The sequence below is a fragment of the Neodiprion pinetum genome, chromosome 2 (assembly GCF_021155775.2).
Source record: "Neodiprion pinetum isolate iyNeoPine1 chromosome 2, iyNeoPine1.2, whole genome shotgun sequence".
NCBI classification, from domain to species: Eukaryota; Metazoa; Arthropoda; class Insecta; order Hymenoptera; family Diprionidae; genus Neodiprion; species Neodiprion pinetum.
Window position 1 is genome coordinate 42,835,925 of NC_060233.1, and position 22,213 is coordinate 42,858,137.

General features: G+C 42.1%; 1 protein-coding gene across 7 annotated transcripts in view; it reads left to right on the forward strand.

The window, feature by feature from the left end:
• Nucleotides 1–22,213, forward strand: part of LOC124210951 (circadian locomoter output cycles protein kaput) — an 87,665-nt gene that overhangs the window by 58,790 nt on the left and 6,662 nt on the right. For 4 of the 7 annotated variants that reach the window (XM_046609443.2, XM_046609440.2, XM_046609438.2 and 1 more), the window contains exons 3-11: nucleotides 11,635–11,801; nucleotides 13,050–13,123; nucleotides 13,456–13,554; nucleotides 17,899–18,238; nucleotides 18,966–19,226; nucleotides 19,363–19,513; nucleotides 19,631–19,739; nucleotides 20,145–21,327; nucleotides 21,668–21,718. In XM_046609443.2, the coding sequence (XP_046465399.1) occupies nucleotides 11,635–11,801; nucleotides 13,050–13,123; nucleotides 13,456–13,554; nucleotides 17,899–18,238; nucleotides 18,966–19,226; nucleotides 19,363–19,513; nucleotides 19,631–19,739; nucleotides 20,145–21,327; nucleotides 21,668–21,718 (2,435 nt within the window). Of the gene's footprint in view, nucleotides 1–9,229; nucleotides 9,289–11,634; nucleotides 11,802–13,049; nucleotides 13,124–13,455; nucleotides 13,563–17,898; nucleotides 18,239–18,965; nucleotides 19,227–19,362; nucleotides 19,514–19,630; nucleotides 19,740–20,144; nucleotides 21,328–21,667; nucleotides 21,719–22,213 lie in introns of those variants that run through there. The other 3 variants (XM_046609444.2, XM_069133869.1, XM_069133870.1) reach the window with 3 other exon arrangements.

A 22,213-nucleotide genomic window follows, 5' to 3' on the forward strand; every position in this document is an offset into this window, starting at 1 on the left:
TGCAAAAAAAGAGACCCCAGGAAAAATAACGCGAAACGAAACAACCTGCGATAACGTGAATATCAATGGAGATATCATGTAACGCGAAGGGTGGATGTTTCCCCGATGATTTTTATCAAGAGGTTTGCTTCACGTAACGAGTCCCTTACCCCAAGGTCTTCTCTTCAGCGTTTTCCCATGTAAGGGAAGCATGTTAAGGATATTTTCATCGCCCTTCCTCGACCTTAATACCTTAATACGTTGTACACTTTGTACAATTTACGTGCCACGTTGTCTGACACACTTGAAAAACCGCACGATGATCGAGGAGCTGTATGAATTCGGATTGCTTCGGTACGGCTGACATTCGAGTCGAACATACATATTCGTTTGGGCAATAATCATTCTAACTGTTATCGAAGTGTCTGTGAGAAAAAAGTAAGGGAATTTCGATCGTAGCTTATAATATATAGTACACGCGGAAATCGATCCATCCATTTTATCGTGAGTAAAATATTTCGTCATCGCGCGGTCTGCGGGTTATGGATTACGTAATACGCGTACACACCTATATGCACCTAGGTACGTAGGTATGTAACGACGGTACGTATGTACAAAATTACGGATCCCAGGAGGAATAACGTGAAAAAGAATATGAGGTAAGAAGTGACGTGGTGTTCTGGAATGCTAATTGGACGATTGCGACATCCCAGATCAGTAGAAAATGCCTACGAGCTGGTACGCCGTGTTTAGTACAAGTTTTCCGCTTTACGGTTCGTTCAAACAACGCATTTTTCAGTTCCCCTAATCTTCTAACCCTTTTCGTTTTGCCGCAAACACGCTGCAGTTCATTATATACAGGAACCCTACAAAGGATCATTCTTCCGCTATATCTATTTGCTCGGTTCAATGCTCTTTCCTTCTTCTCATTCTCGTTCTTCCCCTTCTTCTTCTCCTTCCTATTCTTCGGACAGCCTCTTGTGCATGCGCGTTAGTTCATTCGTTCGATGCATACAGTGGAATTTTTTACCCGTTGTAAGCCCGACGAAAGCGCCCTATCTAGCTTTTTACTCGACAAACACAACCGCGATGCAATGCGCGTAGGTATAACAACGTTGCGCACCGTGCACACCTGCCCTTTACCCTGGCTCGCCAGTTTCCCGTACCACGTTTACTTTTTTATTGTACTATTTAGATTATACTTGGTACTAATCTTATCATGGACGCAAAACTAAGAGAGAAACCTTCAAACACACCCTCGTAGCTGTGGTACATTTTTGTACTTGGAAGTATCACACCTATAGGTAGGGATACGAATGAATGGAGAAACTTTCTTGGAAGGATCGATCAGTATTGAACGAGCGTTCAAAGTTTGCGACTCGTTGTTTCAAGCTCGTACGGTATTCGGCCACCGAATTCTTCTTTTTCACCACTCGAGAGGCGCCATTTTTGTCATACCTTCCGTCATCTTGTTTTCACGGCACAAAGGTACTTAGGTAGGCACCTACACGTTCACCTGCCGGTAATAGCAGCTTTAATTTTTCAATGCAAATCCTAAGACATCGAGATTTTCTTCTTTCGTTGAGCGACCGCAGTGACGAACAATTGGATTTGAAACAATTCCCATGATTATTCCCCACCTCTCCCTGGGCGATCTTTTCTTCTACAATTATCGCAATAAATCGATTGAACTGTATTTTTCGCTTGATCGATCACAGTTACGACACTCGGTACGTGTTTAATTGCGGTGCATGCGTGTGATAACTGCAACAACAGAGCTATCGGACAATGCTTGGAATCAATGCCGTCGGGGAAACATGCGTCAATACATATTTATACGGGTTGATTCGATTTGCGAATCGGACGCAAGTATCCTGCGTAGGTAAACCTCACGATGCACGCGCTGGTACTGCACACACGGACACGCATACCACACGTGTATAATTTATACGCATCAGTTGTATACGTAGGTATCGTTAACGATCCGCGAACATCCGAACGAGGCTTTTGACGAATCAGCCGCAGGCAGCAACGGAAAACGGAACAACCGGACAAATTACTTTGCCAATTTTCTCTCATTACCTTCGGAGTCAATCAGAGAATTGAAACGCCCACTTTTTCTCTTCGTGTACCTCCGCCTTTCGTCCCCGCCTGCGGATCGTCGTCTAGTCTCGTCGCCTTCGCTTTGTCTAACCAAAAGTCTACGATGGCAGGGGAGGCTAGACGGCAACCTTACATCCAAACAGACCAATTGCGACTCTGCGACTTCTTTCAAAGGACCGTTATGTTAAACACGGATGATAGAAGATAGGCGGACGCGAATGGTATGTACAAAAAACGTCTCGAAAATAACAGCCATTATTTCCATTATTTTCATTCCTCGTACTTCGCGTCATTGTGCGGCAGTTTTCGCCGAACGATCGTCGTGCGAAATATACGAGTATAGATTCTCCCATCGCGGTATATTGTACGACTGTGTAAACTTCGCGGTAGTCGTCAAGATTCGCGGTAGTGGAAATAACAAGTATGCGAATGGCGGCAGGACTTGCTACAGAAATCATACAGCGATACGCTTTATTTAACGCGGGGGTGAATTCTCGGAAAAGATAATAGGAGAGCGATACACACGCGTATCTTGGCTGAATGAAGCTCTCTTTCTCTCGCCGTTGGCGTTGGAAAAATTCGTATTACCGTACTCTTTGCCCTTATTATGTACCTGTAAATTTCCTGAAAACCAAGCTTTCGCACACGTGCCGGTAAACCTTGCCTATAGGTTTATAGCGTTTATAGCGGGTTTATAGAGGGGCGGAGGCGGCGAGGGAGGTTTGAAGGGTCCGAAGGTCACCATTCGCAATCCTTTGAGCTTCCCACCTCTCCTCGGCTTTGGCTTTGGCCTGGCAACGCAACGCGACGCGACGTTGCGACGGGCCCTGTTTGTATATAACGGCGACGGTTCCGACGACGCCGAGGGACGGGAGAACGGTTTTTGGTTGTTTTCCCCGACGGCGGGGCGGCGGGAGGGCGTTGACCCGAGGGCGTTTCGAATGCGAAAGGCTCACTCGGCTCTGCAGTGAGGCAGGCCGCGCCACCGACCCCGCCAACGCTCAGACGAAGTCGCACACCAGAGGTTCCCAAATCTCTCGCGATGCTCTCTCTTCTCTGTCGAGAGAGAATGAGACGGACTGCGGGGGGGGATAGCCGACGGCTGTAATGGTCGTCAGATCAGAATTCACGCGTTTCTGTGCTGCATGGGGGATTTTTTTTTACAGATTTGCTGGTAAAATCGGTGAAAAAAAACAAAAAACGTGTCTACAGTTCACTCGTGGTAGAAGCGAAACCATCGGAAACTAAAGTGCGGGAGAATGGGGAGAATGCAGTATCAGGAGTGAAATAATTATTCGTTTCATCGAGTTTCATCGAGTTTCAAATCACTCTCGTGCCGAAGAAGCTTTCACTTAAAAAATTAACGTGTAAATGCCAATTGTCGTTATATTCATTTTTTTTTTTTGTGTTTCCAGATTAAGCTTTTACGGGTATAAAGTATGTATGTAAGAGACGATAGTCTGGAGCGTGGGCGAAAGTTACATGCGGCGAGACTATGTACGAAACTTTTTCCCTCTCTTTTTAGGGGTTGAGGGTTGGCTGGGTGGGCCGATCGATTAACTCTACGCCGGCCAAATCAATGACGACGCCACGCTAGCGGTTCACTTGGGTATCTCTATGTAGATATAGATGCTAATCTGCGTACATCATTTGGGGACTTGTACTATACCGGCTGTGGAATGTTTTTGATTACCCCTCTGCTTTAGGATAAATCGAAAAACACAAATTACAAAGGTTCGGTTATTTTTCAGTATTTCTTTGTTCCTTGAGTTGTATGTTTAAATACTCAAAGAAGGAGCCTGAGAAGAGGGAAAAGGTAAACGAGTCAATCGTTAAAGTTGTAGATACCATGTAATGTATTAAATGGTATTGCGAAGTTTTTGTAACAAATACGCTGACTCTGCAATATAGCGGTATAAATTAGTCTCGAGCTTTCTCTCGGCACTGTTACAACAGTCAACTTGCCGTAATTCTCAAATTTATCGACTCAATTTTATTGATTAGAGGCTGCCGTTCGTGTGTGCCGTTCGCTCTTCGTTACACATATAAATCAGGGATCAGACATCGCCCGAAGGCGTTATTCATAGACTCGGCTAAGTTTTGTCTCGAGTAATCTGCGTAATTGATCAATCGTACACTAGCTGAATTCTCCAAGTTCCATTGTAGGTTGTAGAAATGTCAAAAGAGGAAAAAATAAGAAAAAACCATCAAAACCGTCACACAAAGTTACTTTACTTGTAAATCTTGAATCGCGCAAGGGTTAAAGCATTTCTATAGGTAGGTCTAACAATTCTCCGGCTGGCAAGTTCTTCATTCAAATTTCAAACGGTTCCCCGGGGAATTGCGTACGGTATAACACAAGGATCGAGCAAATAGAACCCGGCTTACCCCTGCTGTTAATATACGAAAGTACACGCTGCAGGGTGTATTAGAACGCGAGAGCTTTCTAAGCACGTCGACGGCGACTCCCTCCCTCCCTCCCTCACTCAGTCCTGCGGCTCATTCCTGACCGTCTGACCTTGAACTTCTGGTGGGTGTAATCCAGTGCCTGTTTAATATCGACCGCCGGCTGCGACTCGGCTCTCTCCCCCTCCTTCCCTCTCTGTCCTCATCCCTCACCGCCATTTCGCCAGCTCTCGAGTCGCCCCTTCCTCCGCCCCCCACCCACCCCTCGCTTTTTTCGCCGCCGAGCCTGGCGAACCTCCCGACGTTCGCCCTTCGAGCGAACCCCGAGTCCTTGAGGCTGCAGGGGCAGACGCGAATGGGGTGAGGGCGTCTGGGCCGAGATACGCTGTATAGGCGCACATCTCTATATAGTTGGGTAGTTTGAACGGGTCGGGACGGGCGGGACACGACCTACCCGACGTCTCGACGCCGACGCCCGTCGCCGTCGACGAGAGTTGCCAGGCTGCAGGATCCGTTTGCGATTCGTCGCGTATAATACTGGGTTTCATTTATTTTTGGTGGTGCGAGGTCGAAACGAAAAATGGTTTAAAGTAATTGGGGGGATTTTCACTCCGCAAGCTTTTGCTTTTTTTTTATGATTATCGTAGGTACATCGATATTGTACCTATTCCGAAAGTCGAACGTTCGGGAATTCGGTTATTCGGTGTGGATATAACGACCTTTCGGAGTTGCGAACATTTTACTTGTGAAATTAGGCATGATGATGGTCGTTTGAAATTTTGTTGACCCCAACCCGAGATACGGAACGATTACATTAATGACGTTGCATCAATTGATTGATAACACATATTACGACCGTTAAGCGATGTCGATTAGAATGATAGTTTTCAACCTCGGTTTCATTCAAAGCTAGGCTTCTTTTTGGGATTGGACGCAACCGCGTGATCACGGCTCTTTTACCTGTCCAAACCTGAAACGCAAGAAAAGAAAGAATCAAAGAAATGACAAGACCTTTAATTTTCTTTATCGTTCATCTACGTCGCCGGAAACTATAATATTATGTTTGTAACGTTATCCGCAACGTATGCACGTGTACCTATGAATCCAGACGTCGTGCCCTCCGCGACATCATGAAGCTTTTTGTATCGCGGACCACCGTCGGATCGCCTTAAAGTTTTTACGTCACGAATTATTATTATTTTATTTTTATTTTTTATCCTCTCCGTTATGTCGGAACCCGGTTTTATTTCGCAAATATCGAAAAACTGCAGAGAAACGCCTCGTGAAGATTGAGGTGTTGAGAAAATTCATGGCACGGTATAATCGAAAGCTTCGAATTTCTTGACCTTTCTCATGCAATTATTTTTTGATTCTGTTACTTCTTTGCGAAAGCTGAAAGTAGAAGGTGATACTAACCAGGTAATCTGTGTCCAAAACTTGCAGGAATATATTTAGCAGAATTCCCTGAACAATTCTGCCACGTTTCATCGTTTGCTCACCTCCTGAAAGCTCTTTACACCTACGGCCTGCTGGATTTTACCTGCTAATTTCGAAGTCAATACTTCTTTTCATAAACACAGTTTTCGAAGATAGTTTGAACGACTATTTTCAAAGTACTGCAAATGCACCATTTTCTGAATCGTTCGTCGATTTTTCGTAACGACAACACGCCTGATTATTTTGCCGATAAAATGACAAAACATATCAGCTAGCTGGTGTGTGTAGATTAATAGAACAGAGATAGAAATAACGAAGACTCGCGTTGTAACAATATCGAAGAACTTGCGTCAGTTCCTCATTCCCGTTTCGCTAATCACAAATCATCGTGATATTGAAAACTCTTCGATGCAGAGATGTAAATAGATTGTGACGTAACGTTTCAAACGTCCCCTCCAAGTTCGCATACTATAGTGTTGTTATAACAGCAATGTACGTTTTGTGGATTTTTTTACTATATACATCATACCTGTATACGTATAAAAAATGTGTGTATATTCTCGCCGAGAGATGGTACCGTGCACATATTAACCGACTGAACGAGTCAGTAGAATATATTATTCTCAGTACGTGACAAAATAGTCAAATAATTACCGTCTACGCAGACGCGGAATATTGTGCATCTGGCTAAAAGCAAAAAAGAATGTGTATTTAAAACATGTATTGTATAAAAATTTGGCAATTCGTGTGAAAACCGATGTCCTGCGGAAAGCTTACCTTGTCAAGGTATGTTATAAATAGCGCGAAAGAAGCGCGATGGCGTGTGGAATCCGGTTCACCGAAGATTATAATTATTGTTGGGTCGAACTGCGTGTCCCGGACCTTATCGCTTCAAGCCCACGTGTTGCAAGTGTTGCATTCAATTATTTCGCAACGGTGAAAAAATGTTATAATATGCACGTGGTACGCGTGCATGTAGAGTCCTTGAAATATTACAATTATCGTACACGAAACAACAAGTTATTTTTTCCCGCACTCCCGCGGGCGCTAATTTGTTAAATTATGTCGTACGGTTATCTAGACCTTTTGGCAAAGTTATAATACCTTATCAAACGCGCGGCGATCGAGGCGTCTGAAATCGAATTATACATGATTCTGCATGCGTATTACTCATATTCATGTATGCGTTACGTATGCGCTAATTCTACGTGCGTCGAGCATCAAAATGCTGTGAGTCGGTACTTTTTTTACACGTGGCATCTTTCACTTGTCATTTATCACGTGTTTATCAATCACAATTTCTGCGACCTCGCTCTCCCTCGCTTCTCTCTCTCTCTCTCTCTTTCTTCAATTTCAAATCGTCCGACTATCACGCCCGTATCGTCAATTGATGACACCCGGGTCACGTTTTCAAGGTCTTAATTGTCTGCAGCTCGTATTTTATGTTGACCGTCTTTCTTTGCTTGTCGGTATTTGCACGGTCCTGAGAAATATGTAGTTTTTCGGCTACCGTTCTTATTTTTCTTCCTCCCATTTCGATGTTTAAAAACCTTATCAACCGGCAAACGTATCAAATATCACGGATTTCATCGGAAAACATCATTTGCCCCAAGTATTTAAAAGTTCGACAAAAAAAGTGCCACTAAGTATGTGATTGATTTAATAAAGTAAACACCGTTCGCTCCGAAATATCTCAATATATAATTCCAGATTATACGATAGCAGAAATTCATGAAGTTGAACATTATTGACTACGCAAATCAAGCGGTTGATTACGTCCGTGTAAACGTCAGCGAACAACGAATAAAATGAGCTCCAAGAACTTGTTCGCATGCCTGTAATATAATGTAAATATCCGTGGTATATGAGACTTATTTAATGCAACTAAGTTTCGAATTCACATACTCGCCTTATATATATCTCAATTGTGACAAGATGCACGGCAAATATGTGCATTTACACTATTTACCGAGATAGAAAAAAAAAAAAAAAACAATTTTGCTGACCGTGATCCAAATTTTCGTCTAGATATGTATTCGTAGTGAAACACATTGTGTACGTATGCACTACGCATGGTATATTGTGCGACAAGGGACGAAAGTTGGAGATTGCGACGAGGGTGAAGTTCGTTGTGACAATTGCACGAATTGCGATCGCAAACTTTGTGGCCCGAGTCGCACACGATAGTTTTTGTAACGAGCGAATGAAAAGTGGTGGGGCTTTGCCTGGTAGTTTTGGCGAGACGCGAGTGATCAATTCCTTCTCCCTGGGGACGAAAGCGAAGCAATTGTAGACTGCGCATTCGCGAACCTATCCTTGCAAGACTGAGATGAAATTGTCTGCTCTCATCCCGCTAAACTGTTACGCAAAGCCCCACTTTTCGTCCACGTGTGATAAAAAATATACGTATTACGTAAACATACACATAGGTATATGCGAGTATTAGGTGTAACTTTTTTTTAGTCATTTTTGTTCTCGCTCGAGGTTCGTATAATGTAAGATTGAATTAAGTCGAATTTATGTAAAGTAGGTATACCGTACAATTAATCTATCGACGTATGTGTTTTTTTTTTTTTTTTTTTTTTATCTTGATCGAATGGTTGATCACCACTGTCTCGACGTCTGTCCTTTCCCGATCCTCCGAAAACCAACGTCGCCCTTTTTGTCTGACGAGTCGGTGTACCTACCTCAAGAGGAGACGAGTAAAAGAGGAGAGAGAGAGAGAAGAGAAAGACGGTGCGGATCATGGGCGGAGAGGCCAGACGGAGGTTCAGGATTCGTGGGAAGCGGCAGCGTGAGCCAACGTGTGCGTTTCTCTCCTACTCGTCTCTCTTCTTCTCCTCCTCCACCTTTCATCCTGGAGCGGAGTGCGGAGACGCAGTCGAGTAAGCAGGAACAGCGACGTCCCAACAGAAACTACGTTGACTTAGGTCTCGGATTTCTCGCTGCAGTTTATGCAAATCGTTGCGCCGCGTCGCGTCGCAGAAATTTAATTGATGTGTCAGAGGGTGACGACGAAGAGGGAGAGGGAGCGTTTTGCACGGCGTTCCGTACTCCGCAAGAGCTACCCCAACACCGCAGACTCTTGGACTATTTCGTACGAATATAGGCGGGCATGCGGAGACCAGACCAGTAGATACGACCGGTCGATGCCAGACAGCCGACGCAACCTCGCCTGGGCCTGGGGATGATGCTGGTCGAGAAGTGGAGCCGGTTTTCTCTTTCCTTCGAATTCTGACTCATACAACGCGAATTTTGAGTCTGGGTTCTAGATGTCAAATTTTTATTTCTTCCACGTAACTAACGAAAGGACGAAACAATGCTTGCTTTTGTAGAAACCGGAACGATATTTCGGATTTTAAGGTAAATTACCTGTTTTACAAACATTTATTGTAAATAACGATTGAACAAACTTCAATTTTGTATTTTGAATCACTTTTATTTGAAAATAATAATTCAGAATTAAACTACAAATGTAAAAGAATTTGTAAACAATGTTTAAAAATTAATATTCTTCGTACTGCTTCGATTTTCGTATGAACTTTAACGCATCAAACCCCAAACTTAATCTCCCATCGTAGTCTCGTTATACTGGCGTTGATAACGTTAATAACGATTAAGTCCGTCACATTTTGGCGAAAACTTTTTCCTTTTGCTTCCGAATAGGCACCCACGTTAGCTATCGACGAACAACTTCAAGACTTATTTATCAACGTAAAACAAACAAAAGCAAACCTTACAAGTGACAAATGAAGACTTTGGTTATTATTCGATGTATAGAATCAAAATTTATTTATCTCATTGTCAATAGAAAATCAGAATAAAAATTTATATTTTGTTTTTGTTGACCCGCGTTATCGCACACCCTAGGCCTAGGCACAAGTTGGTCATTTTCATTATTTGAAAAAAAACTTCTCTCTAATTCCGTGAAGCTCGTTCTTCGCTTACTCAATAATGGTCGTTTCCCCGATGTTTCGCTACACGTTACTAATTTTGGAGATTTTGGGGTCGCTGATTGCGAATCTGAAATCAGATTTTCAAAATGCAGTGTGGCGAATCCAATCAGCGACTCCGTAAACCCCTCCACAGAGTTTTTAGACCATATTCGATCAGATTTGAAATTTCCGTCCACCAAACTGGAACCGCCATCTTGAATTTTATAAATCTGTTTCGAGATTCGCAATCAGCGCCCCCAAAAACCATAGCTCCTATCACCGGTAGCTGATGTTTGAAACAAAGTACAATAATCGAGCTACACAACTAAATGTAGCGCGTTTACCATTAAAAGTTTACTTCTAATGTTCACCGTACGGTAGAATTTCCAACTGCATAAGTAAAGAGTCGTAATTTAAATCGCAGAATGTTCCCAGTTGAAACACACCTGTCACCTGTTACCATTGTGGCTAAATGCTTCCTTTATAGATATGGATATATATAATATTATAACGAATTTCGGAATTATAACTCAAGACTACCGCAGATACATACACCTGCTATCGATAAAATGTGTGAAGAATTTCGAAATATCTGCCTCGATATTTAATCGGGGTGTCCAAGGCCCTGAGAAACGCCACTGTCTCGAGGCCACTATTATACGGCCTCGATGTGAAACCGAGGTAGGCAATGGTGGAAGATCCGGCCTTACTCGTTGGTCAACTCGTCCAAAAATCCCCGTTACGCCCACTTTGGTTAACGCTTTAATAAAAATCTACGAAGATAACATCTTTGCGCGGCAATTGTTTTTATCGTTATCGCATATCGGACGTCGGGGTCGATTTCTTGTCTTCGAGTCGGTTGTACTTGCACATTTTCTCATCACGCAACCCGAATCATCCTCTGGCCGATGAGCGAGCTTGAAATTGGCGGTAGCTCGCGCGTTTCAATTTTTTAATAAAAGTGGTGTTTGTTTAGTTGTTATTTACAATAAACGTTTGAGAAAATAGGTAATTTTTCTTAATATCGCAAATATCGTTCTGGATTCTAGAAAAGGAAACTTTGTCCGATGAAACCTTTTTTTTTTTTTTCTTTCATTTGTCAGTTACGTGGAAGAAATCAAAATTTGACATCCAGAACCCAGAGTAAAAATTCTACTTTTAACATTACTACAGGCTCGTTGTCTCCGGGGTAACTGTTGTATAATTTCAATTGATCTACGATTACACTCGGGTAATAACCGTTCGGACAAGATCCGCGCGGTACAAGGAAAGGGGGATCGAATTAAGTATAACAACGAATTTTGGCCCGTGATGTAGATGCATGCATACATGCATACATACGTATGTACGGACACCCAACTCTTACGATAGATATAGAACGGGCGAGGATATTTAAATATATTCGTCTTTGTGACCTACGCCACGAGCTTATTTTTGTCGCACGACCAACCAACCATCCGATCATCGCTTACGCTAGTAAAGTTACTTGTTGACTCACACGGCCACCTCGTGTAAAGATACAGATATAGATACAGATACAGATTACAAGATACATTCGTGGATGACGCGAGTCCGAAGGAAGCGCTGCGCCGAACGACTCGACCATATTGCGAATTTCGAATTGCAAAATGCAAAAGCTCGGAGGGGAGTAAAAATTTGATCGTTGCCATCCGGTGACGTCGAAAACTCCCAATTTCTCCCATAGCCTTAACACTTCCAGCTTCGACTCGAACTTCGTGACACCTTCGTGATTTTCAATTACTTCTGTTCGCAGCAATCCGAGAGCATCGCGAAACATGGCGGAAAAACAACGTCGGGACAATTTGAATACCAACATCTCGACGATGGCATCGCTGGTGCCGACTGTCGCCGGAAGCTCGAGGCGGATGGACAAGATATCGATACTTCGACTATCGGCAGCATATTTAAGGGCCTATTACAGTAAGACAACGTTCCACGTTAAAAATTATTGTTCCGTTTGCCGCACCTTATGCAACGGCAGTATATCGAAAAAATCTACGTTATAGTTGAAAAAATATTTCAAAACATGTACGCGTTCATTTCTTTACTTGTAAAAGTAATTTTGAAATGCTCGAGTACCTGCAAGAAGAAGATTAAATTGCAACAATTCGCTATTTTCGCTAATTCGCCTATCTCGACTGGTTCAATAACACGTAGAAAAAGGATTTAAGAACGGAAAAAATAACACCCGGTTGAGTTGAATGCCCTACATGTATTATTTATCACATGCTTTTCAAACTGCTCGGTAATTACTTGCAGGCCTTTTTATTTCGCATCCAATCTCGTTCTCTCTCTCTCTCTCTCTCTCTTTTTATCACTCTCTCTCTGATCGATTCGCACCTGCGATATAGCTCATAGGTGTTACGCGCAGGTATATATACATATGCACATGTATATATATGCACACACACGTATATGTGCACAATCTCATCTAGCGCGAGAAAAACTCGCAGGCACGACCTTGCGTACTACGCACGCGGCGGGCGGACTTAAGTAATCGTAAACTTTGAGTAGTACGATAAATTTGTCCACCAGTTAATCGCAATCGCATTTGTTTGTGACCTTCGTCTATGATTGGTTAAAACGCGCTGTCAAATCTTGCGAGAGCACCGATAACTGGTACGTTACACATGCGCCGCACGGCGTCATGTCATATCAATCTATGCGGATATACAATCTATTCAATGAATCTGTTTGTTTCTTTTATTTGATTATTTGTTTATTTATTTAGTCATCCGTCATTTATTCCTTCTATCTTATACTTTTTTAATCTATATCGTCTCTTTGTTTAAATGTGTATGAAAAACTCAACACTGCGGAAAAGACGCGAGTACAAGGAATAGAAAATTTCCTGTCTTTTTATACGATACGTACATTGTACATGTAGGGTGAGTGTCACAATTATTGACCCTTTCCCAGTTATTGACCTTTTTTCGATGTATCCGTTTGATCGTTAGTTTTCAAATCGCGAACAAATAAATTTGTAATGTCCAACTCTCTAGGAATTGGTTTTGGTAATCGAAAAATTCACAATTTGTGCCGGCAATTTATAATTTTGAAAAATATAAGGTTCAATAATTGGGTCTAAATGTGTCGATAACTGGAACATTTATCTTAAGACCGTGTCATACAATTGGACAAAAGGTTTATCGTATTGTTTTGTTACAGCGTTGGGCTCGGGATCGGTCAAGTTTCTTCCCCAACAGTTCAACGATTTGGATCTCGAACAGTATATAATCGAAGTGAGTATTTTCAATCATACATACACGTATAAGATAGGTACATCGTAACACGCGTATACCTCTATCTATGCGAATAGACACGTGTGTATTAGAATTCGGTGAAAAGTTTGATATTAGAATAACGGTTGAATTTTAATAATCAGTGACGATTCGCGGCAACAAATCAGAATGAACTGATTTTTATAGCCCTTGCCTAAATCACGTTTATGTCGATCGTAATCCGAGGCTTGGAGCAACGAGCCTATAGAAGCTTTGCAGAAAGAAATTTTGAAAAAGTAGATGAAGATTAAAAAAAAAAACAAGGTAACAAACGCCGATTTTCTCATCGACAGAACGTGGTCGCAAACGCTGGGTTTTTCCTCGTGGTCACGACGTCGGGGAAAATCATCTACATCAGTCGACAAGTCGAGGATCAGCTTGGCCACGCGCAGGTGAATATGTACATATAATTTTTCCATTACCATTTGTTGATTTTTTTTTTCTCTCTCTCTCTTCATTATTTTGCGATTAGTCGAAAGTTTCCGAAGTGACGCTTGGAATGAAATTTAACCGCGGCTGGAAACCTCGAATCGGCCGATTTTTTTACGGGGCACCTTGATATATGTAAGTATCGGTGTTAGGTATAATGGACGGGATCCAGGCTAGTAAAGCAAATGCAAAGGGGAAGAGAAATTTTTTCTATCGATCAATCGCTGCACGCGTATGCAACGTCGAGACACTCGCTCCCATGGCAACGTTTCATCTGGCACCGTGTCTGCAGACGTCTCCTTGTTTGCCCTTGCAATCGTTGGTGCGGCTGAGAGGAATAAAAAGAATAAGAAAAATAAAAAAAATAATGCAAATGAAAATTAAAGAGACAATGGAAACGGGACGGGAGGAGCAACGTAAACTTTTCTTCCACGTATTTCTCAATGTACACAATCATATGCCTGCCGGTGAAAGAATCATGCGTCGTCACTTTTACGTATTCGGCTTGGTGATTCTAATATTATATGTCTCTAGAGATGAAAGACATCTACAACCCATATGTTTTCAAAGTCAGTGGTGGGTGCTGGAATAATTTTTTTTGCTTCCACCGTAGAATGTAGTTTTTTTCTTTTATTTTCTCTCATTTTTATCTTTCCTTTTCTTTTGTCAAAGAAAAGCGTTTATTGTGTTTGTTTTTGTTGTGTTTTTTTTTCCCCTTTCAGATCTAGTGAATCAGGTTGAATTAGAGAATTTGTTGTATTCAGAAATACGACTTTCTCGGAACAGGTTATAAGTAATGTCACGTAATCACTAATATATAAGCAAGCTTTGAGAAGGCAACTTCGTTAATGATCCCAACACGTGTCAACGAATCATAGCATTAATATTCTTGGGACGCCGGACGTGCAGAAGATGTTCGTCGATAAGAATTTCAACCTCCGTAGGACCATAGATGTTGTATTTTCTCATGGCAACGATAACCCAAGATATCCGTATCGTTGTTTGGTTTTTGGCGAAAGTAAGACAGGTTTTTTCGTTCGGTATTGCCGCGTGCATTGTCGAAGATCAGATTTCAGCGTGATTGATAGAAAAGGATATCTCTGACGTTAGGATTTTTGAAAGGTTGAAAATCGTTTGCCCAAAATGAATTCGATACGTGTATAATTTGCGAGTGAGAAAAGGAAAATTTATGAATTAATTATAATCATACGTTCGCCAGGGATAAACAGTCTTTCGGCGCTTATTTTCCCATTTATGCCAGCGTGGGTGTTGCCAACAACACGTCTTCTTCTACTCTCCGTGAGAGAATAAGAGAAGCACACGTGTGTGCATAGCTAGTCTCGCGTCGCCGAGAGAGAGCAGGTGGATAAGAAGGTAAAGAGAAGGGAAAAAAGCCTAGTCGGCTTGAATTTCTTACCTTCTTCCTCTTCACATCCATCCCGTGTTGTCACGTCAATTTCCTTTGTCGCTGAGAGCTTTACTCTGCACGTGTCGTTAAATATATATATATATATGATATATATATGATATATATGTAATATAAATAAAATATATATAAGAAAATTCGATCATTTTACAAAATCTGCAGTAGAATAGTTATTTCATCGCATGGCCAATTTTACTGCAGAATTTATTTTGACCTAAATCAGATGTCACGCCGTTTACACGTGAATTGAATGAAAAAAAAAAAAAAAAAAACAAACACATCGTGCAGACGGAAATAAAATCTGGCAAAACATCCCGTATAGCCTCAGTCCCACGCGTGACCGGATTGCGCTGCTATAATAATCGGCTGTTTATAAAGAGATACGAATTAATTAGCAAACTTGTCGAGTTTTATTACCACTGTAGCTTTTACCTGCTTAAACCTGCAATAAAGACTCAATTGGTAAATATTCGGTTACGCGTGGATATTGGTTTTTCGTTCTTCGTGTTCGCGGATGAATTCTTAGCCTCCGTTATCCTCGATAAATTTAGTTTTTTGCTTTTGTAAAACGAACACGTTGCAGCAATCGCCAAAAATAAAATTCGGTCCCTGTCACATTATACGTTTTTAATACACGATTATCCAAGAACCGAGGTGTCGACCAGGTTTTCTACGTTTCATCATTTTTCTTCCGGCTTTGCTTGTATCTTTGAACGCAGTTTAAAGGTGCAGCAAGAAACTGAAAGAAATTATCAGAAAATTTTTAGTCAAATTTTTGTCTGCCAGCATGAAAACGGCCGCGCAACAAATTAGCTACACGTATTGTTTATTTGGACCGTAAACTAAAAAATAAAAAAATATTAAGATCTTGGCTTGCCGCTAAGAAAGCTGAACAATACCTCTAATTTGATCTATATACTTGTATAATGTAACACTGTAGGGGATCGGTTGAGATCGCAAACTCAGTGTCGTTATTGGATGTAACACAAACTGCGATAGAAAATAGCGAGTGAAACTTTGGCTTACTTTTCTTCTATAATTGGCGTCATCGGATAAAGAAAAACGTTGCAAGGGATTGAAATGCCAAAAGTAGGTGTTACGGCCCTCGAATTCGAGTAAAGGTACGTTTAGAGTGCCAGACGCCCTTTTACAAATTGACAATATACGTCGTCTGTATATATGTATATGCGTAGATTATACGCATCCACGTATCGAGGGCAGTATGAAAGAACGTAACATCTCAAATTGTGCTAAAAAAACGTGACATCTCAGATTCTTTCCAGAAGAAGGTCATATCTGAAATTGTGAGAGAAGAACGTGACATCGCGACCGAGGCAGAATTTTTCATTGATACGGCATTGGAATTTTGGCTGTACGAACTATACGAAGCATTTTTTTCCGATAGATTTAATAATTGTTTCAAGCATTTTCTCATTCCTTTAACCTTCATGATGAGAAACCAGAAACTTTCACAACGGATCGAAGAAACAAATATTCTTCAATTTTAATATGTTATTTTCTTTGAATTTTTCAATTGACGAAATGAAAACAAAAATTATGTACATTACGGAATTGGAATGCTATTTACGCAAAACCTTACGTTGGGCTTACAGAATGGTCGACAACATTTACATAAAATCAAACTCATTATGGAGGATGAATGAATGAAAAAATGATTGAAACATTTATTGAATCTATCGGAAAAAAATGCTTCGTATAGTTCGTACAGCCAAAATTCCAATGCCGTATAATTCGTGCACCCATAATTCCAGTGACGCATCGATGAAAAATTTTACCTTAGTCACGATGTCACGTTATTCTTTCACAATTTGAGATGTCATCTTCTTCTAGCACAATCTGAGATGTCGCGTTCTTTCATAATGCCGTCGGTACGTTCTGGGATTAACTGTCGCATTGAGGGTAACAGTCAGGCTACTATTAGTACCCAATTGAAAGCTGGAAAAAACGGATCACTCTGACGATGATCGTTCCCTGATAGTGACCCCGATGTCAGGGCTCTTCGTGCGCACCTCATGGCGACCTGATACACGCGTTACGTGTACCCAGTGAGCTTTCGAGCCTTGGCATGCTCAGCGAAACGATTAAAGATGAGGCCGGGAATGGGAATGGAAATGAGGATGAGGATGAGGATGAGGATGAGGATGAGGAGGTGGAGGGACTGGCTTGTTTTCGCTGTTTTTAAGTGCAATCAAGTTATATTCATGTGGGGTGAAAGAGGTGCCCCGCAGAGAAAATGAGGCACGATGTCGCCAACGCGTTGGCTTATGTGCCTGCACGAGCCGTATAACCACGTGCCATACAACCTCCGTTCACGAAATATATCGGAAACCTTCCCTTGACCGTTCCGTGTCGTATGAGAAAAGAGACAGTTTTACAGTAGCGGAGTCACCTTCTTGTCACTTTATCCTCGCTTAACCCTTCGTTGGCCACCCAGGACGAATGGACGTCCACTCGTACTTTCTCTGAAATGCTCGCTCCTCTCGATTTCTTGAAAGTTTATTAATTTTCATTTATCGCGTGACTAAATATTTCGTTACTCTCAACGTCGGAACATCAAAAAAAAAAAACCTCAAACTAGTTACCTCAATTTCTTTTTTGAATTCTTGCTCGCCACTGAGTGGGTCAAAAATAGCCTAGGACGAATTGTTTCTGTAAGGTGGCCCACGAAGGGTTAAACGATAGCTCAAACCTGTTTCGCAATGGCTGCATTCAAGTTGCATACCTTCGAACATGAATTTTCAGTCAAACGACCGTATTCCCTTCGAGTAAGACTTGAAAAGTAACGATAGTACAAACGTTTGCATGACTCTTACAAATTATATGTCCGATCGTCATAGTTCGTTTCTATTTTGCGTTACAGCACGAGCTGCTGGGCCAGTCGTTGTACACCTTTGTATGCCCCGAAGATTACGCCGAATTACGGAGCGGACTGACCCCAGACGAAACCCAAACTTCTACCTCGAACGCGATACAGGCGAACGACGAGACCTCGAACTCATCCGAGGAGTCGCAATCCCCGAAGACGGAAAAACAGTTTACCGAACAACGCCGGAGCTTCAGCATACGGATGTCACAGAAAGCCCTGAACAAGAGGGATCACGGACAGTACGAGTGCCTGCAGATATCCGGGCTTCTCAGGCTTGCGGACGCATGTGGGAACCAATCGAACAACACCAATAATAATCGATCGAGACCTCGAGGTGAGAAACTTTCGGACGATTTACGGACACCCGTTTTGCACCCGATCCCGGGTTCTTCTTTCGTGTCAATTGACGTTTATTCTGGCAGGGAAATACCGAGGGACCATTTTTTTTTCAACGGGAAAATAATAACGACGCACGCAGTTATTACTGCGTACCGGGGTGAACTGTAGGCGCTTTTCATTCGGGTCTCATATTTCTGAACGATGCTGCGATGTGTCCTATTTTATGTTCGGTTGATTAAAATAATTTGTTTAAGTGGCTTTCGTTCGACTTCGAGTGCCATTGGCATTGAGGCCAGGACTACAAAACACCTGGCTTATTTTTCATAACAATTGTCAAATAATATCCAAATACGCTATTTTTTCGCCAGATTAATGCAATTCGATGTTATTAAACGAAATATTCCTCATTGGGAGTCAAAGTTACCGTAGTATTATACATCAGTAGCTTCTGCAAATTCATAAGCATGGAGGAAAAAGAATTAAACGGATCAGTTGACACACGAAGTGAGAATTCGAAGCACCTCGTTCACCCAGCTGTTCTTTCAATGCTGCATAATTAGAATGAACCGAACTTGCACCACTCGCATATATCTATTTGCGCGTGTGGTCTTGTTGTTTCTTTTTTCATCAATCTTTCAATATCCGTTCATCCTCATTACGGAAATATGACTGCCATTGTTACGTGATATGTTAGTTGAACGGTGGGTGTTGAACTTGACTAGAAATCAACGGGACCAGCAACGACATAATTTTCGTGGGGATCGCACGGCTCGTGAAACGACGCACGATAACAGAACTGTCTCTGCTCGAGGCAACGAAGGATGAATACGTGACGCGGCATCTGATCGATGGGCGCATAATATTCTGCGATCACAGAATCTCTGTCGTGGCTGGTTACATGGCAGAGGAGGTATCGGGACTCAGCGCGTTCAAGTTCATGCACAAAGAAGACGTCAGATGGACTATGATCGGGTTACGACAAAGTAAGAACGGCTATTTTACTTCTTCCGTTTCTTTTTCCTCGGTCAAACTACAGGCGAAACATCGAAGGATCTGTCATCACTCGTCGGTCGATATGTAACATTTTAAAAGTACGGATGCACATCTTTTATCTTTCAGTGTACGACCGAGGGGAGGGATTTGGTTCGTCGTGTTACAGATTATTATCGAGAACTGGTCAGTTCATCTACCTCCGTACCCATGGTTATCTCGAATACGACAAGACTACGCAAAGCGTCGAGTCTTTTGTCTGCGTAAACACGTTGGTTACGTAAGTATTGGTCGCGAAATCACATACATGAACGTAATGTACGAGTTCTGGCTTTACGGCCTTGTATCAGTATCTCAAAGAAATTTTTCTCTGTTCCGTGAACGATTGTGAAAATAGGGAAAAAGAAGGCATCGAACTAGTGCGGGAAATGAAAAACAGATTCTCAGCAACTGTTTCTGGTCCGGCTAAAGTCGCAATTCCACTACCAAGTTCGATCACGCCTCCGGTAAGTTTCAGAAATATTTATTATCCAAGTGTTAATGTCCGACGTCAGTTGTTGATTGTGAAAACGGGGTGATACGAGGGTGAGAATACATTAGGAAAGACTCATTACGACTATCCGCAGAACTGGAAGATTGTGGCAGGACGGTAGAAATACGACAATGGAACCAGGCTGTTTCAGATACTGCCACTCTTGCCTTCAACATTACGAGCCAATAACAGATGTTATGAACCTGTCATTTTATGATCATCAGTACGAAATGCCTAAGTAAACATGTTATCGCAATACGAGATCTGACGGCGTAACTCTGCTTGAATCCTTTGGAAAATGGAATCTAATGAAGAAATTCATCAACGTGCAGAACTGCTTTTCCGATAATTGTAGAACATCTTTTGTGTATTCTTACAGGTTCAAGACTCTCAGTGGACGGATCCGAAACTGACGGTCGAAGACCCCGCTCAGCTCGAGGATGCTGTGAAACAATTGATAAGTAACCTGCCGTCTCCCGCGTCCGGTATTTCGGTCTCACCTTCCCCGATAACGCATAATCAATTCTACAAAGCTGCGGTGTACTCCACGAAATTGCCACCGGCCTCTGTTCAGGCCCACAAGATGGGGATGAAATCGCTGCAGCTTAATTCACCCTCGGACGAAGAATCGAGTCACGTCCTAACCGACGGTCATAAGACGAGAGAATACAGTTCGGCACAGACTGATTCAGCATCGATCGACGAGCCGCAACGCGACAGAGACATCGATGATACTCGGACGTCATTTTTGTATACGCAGACAAACACGACGGTTGAAGAATCACTGGGTGAATGTGAAACGGAGGACATAGTATTGGGACTCGGTGACGATCGTTTTGCGGAGGAGAAGCCGAATTTGGAAAAGAATATTCATATGACGGATGCCAATCGTAACCTGAGTTTGCAGAACTGTGGAGCGGCTGGGTCTAGAATATCCGATAATGTACGAGAAAAACGGGTGTCTCGTAGAAGGGCTACTCATGGCGCAGTAGGAAAGGTGCAGATGGACAAGTGCAACAAGACGATTCGGACGAAAAGCACAGGAACAGCGTCACACAGAACACACGAGGCAGTCCGGGATGCGAATAGTTCGTCGAACAATCGTTGCATAAGACCAGACTCTGCGCGAAAATACTCTGGCAGTAATTTCGACGAGACACAGTACACGAGAAAAAGGTCGAGAAGCATCGAGGAGGTGCCCGTCTCCGTCTCGAAGAGAAAAACTAACAAAATGGGCTCGGCGTCGAGCAGTAACGATTTCGTGCTGAGCAACGAAGATATTAATTACTATCCAACCGTCGGATCGCCTCTGATTCCAAGGCTCGACGACAACGAATTAGGCGAATTAAGCAGCGAAGCAAACTTGATCGGTGATATTGTTCTGGAATCGGATGCGGGATTATCGAGAGAATTGGCGACCGCATCGTGTTTGCCCTCGATCGACGGTTATCAGCAGTCGAACACCGGGTTCTCATGTTCGTCGGTAACGGGCTATCAGATTAATGAGTTTCACGATGATTACTCGGGAGACGTCTTGAGCCCGAGCTTGGACGTTGACACAGGTACCACAGTAGTGTCACGTAAAAACAAAATTAAATAAAAAATTTTTAATAAATAAAATGACTGCACGTACCTACACAACACTGTTAGCACCAATCTCCAATCAATGTTCCTACCGACCAAAAAACATCTACCTTCAATTCTATAATCGTCCGTTGTACCTGAAGCGAATCTGAAACCATCTGAATGTGTAGTATCAGTTCGACCTCAATTTCTTCTTCCTAAAGCCAAAAAAAAAAAACAAAATAGAAAACAAAAAAAAAATCAACATATAAAAACAATTTGATTTGTGTGTCGAGAGATGACAACTGCTAACTCGTATTCTATCTGGCATGTTTGTAGATCTTATGAAGACAAATTTTGAAGACCTACAGTCAGTGGTGTGTAATGAAAGTAAGTTTGAAAAGTGTTTAGAACTTTCACTAATCTGTAGAGTAACACATTGGGTACCTCGGTGCAAATTGCTGCATAGTATGAAATTTTATGACAAAACCTGACCAACGATGCATGAAAAATCTTTCTCATAATCGTTGAAACTTCTGAAACACAATTACTGTCTTGCACTGCAAACTCTACTAGTGATTTTATGCTAATGTTCATGCTCTTTGGTGTAAAGATGCGATTGTATATTCCCCAAGGCGTTACCTGATACTGCCTGCTTATACATACCAATATTGAATAGTTGACGAGTAAAATGATTTTAGATTACAACACAATGCAAAGAATGAACAGTTAGTGCCGCAATATGTTTCATTTCGTTTTTCTTTTTCTCTTACAACAATCCAGCATGTTCAACTGCAAATTATGTGTCTCTGGTGTTTGCATGAGCTCTTAAATTAGAGGAAGCACTTTTTCTACTCTGGTACTTAAAACACAAACTTAAGGTTA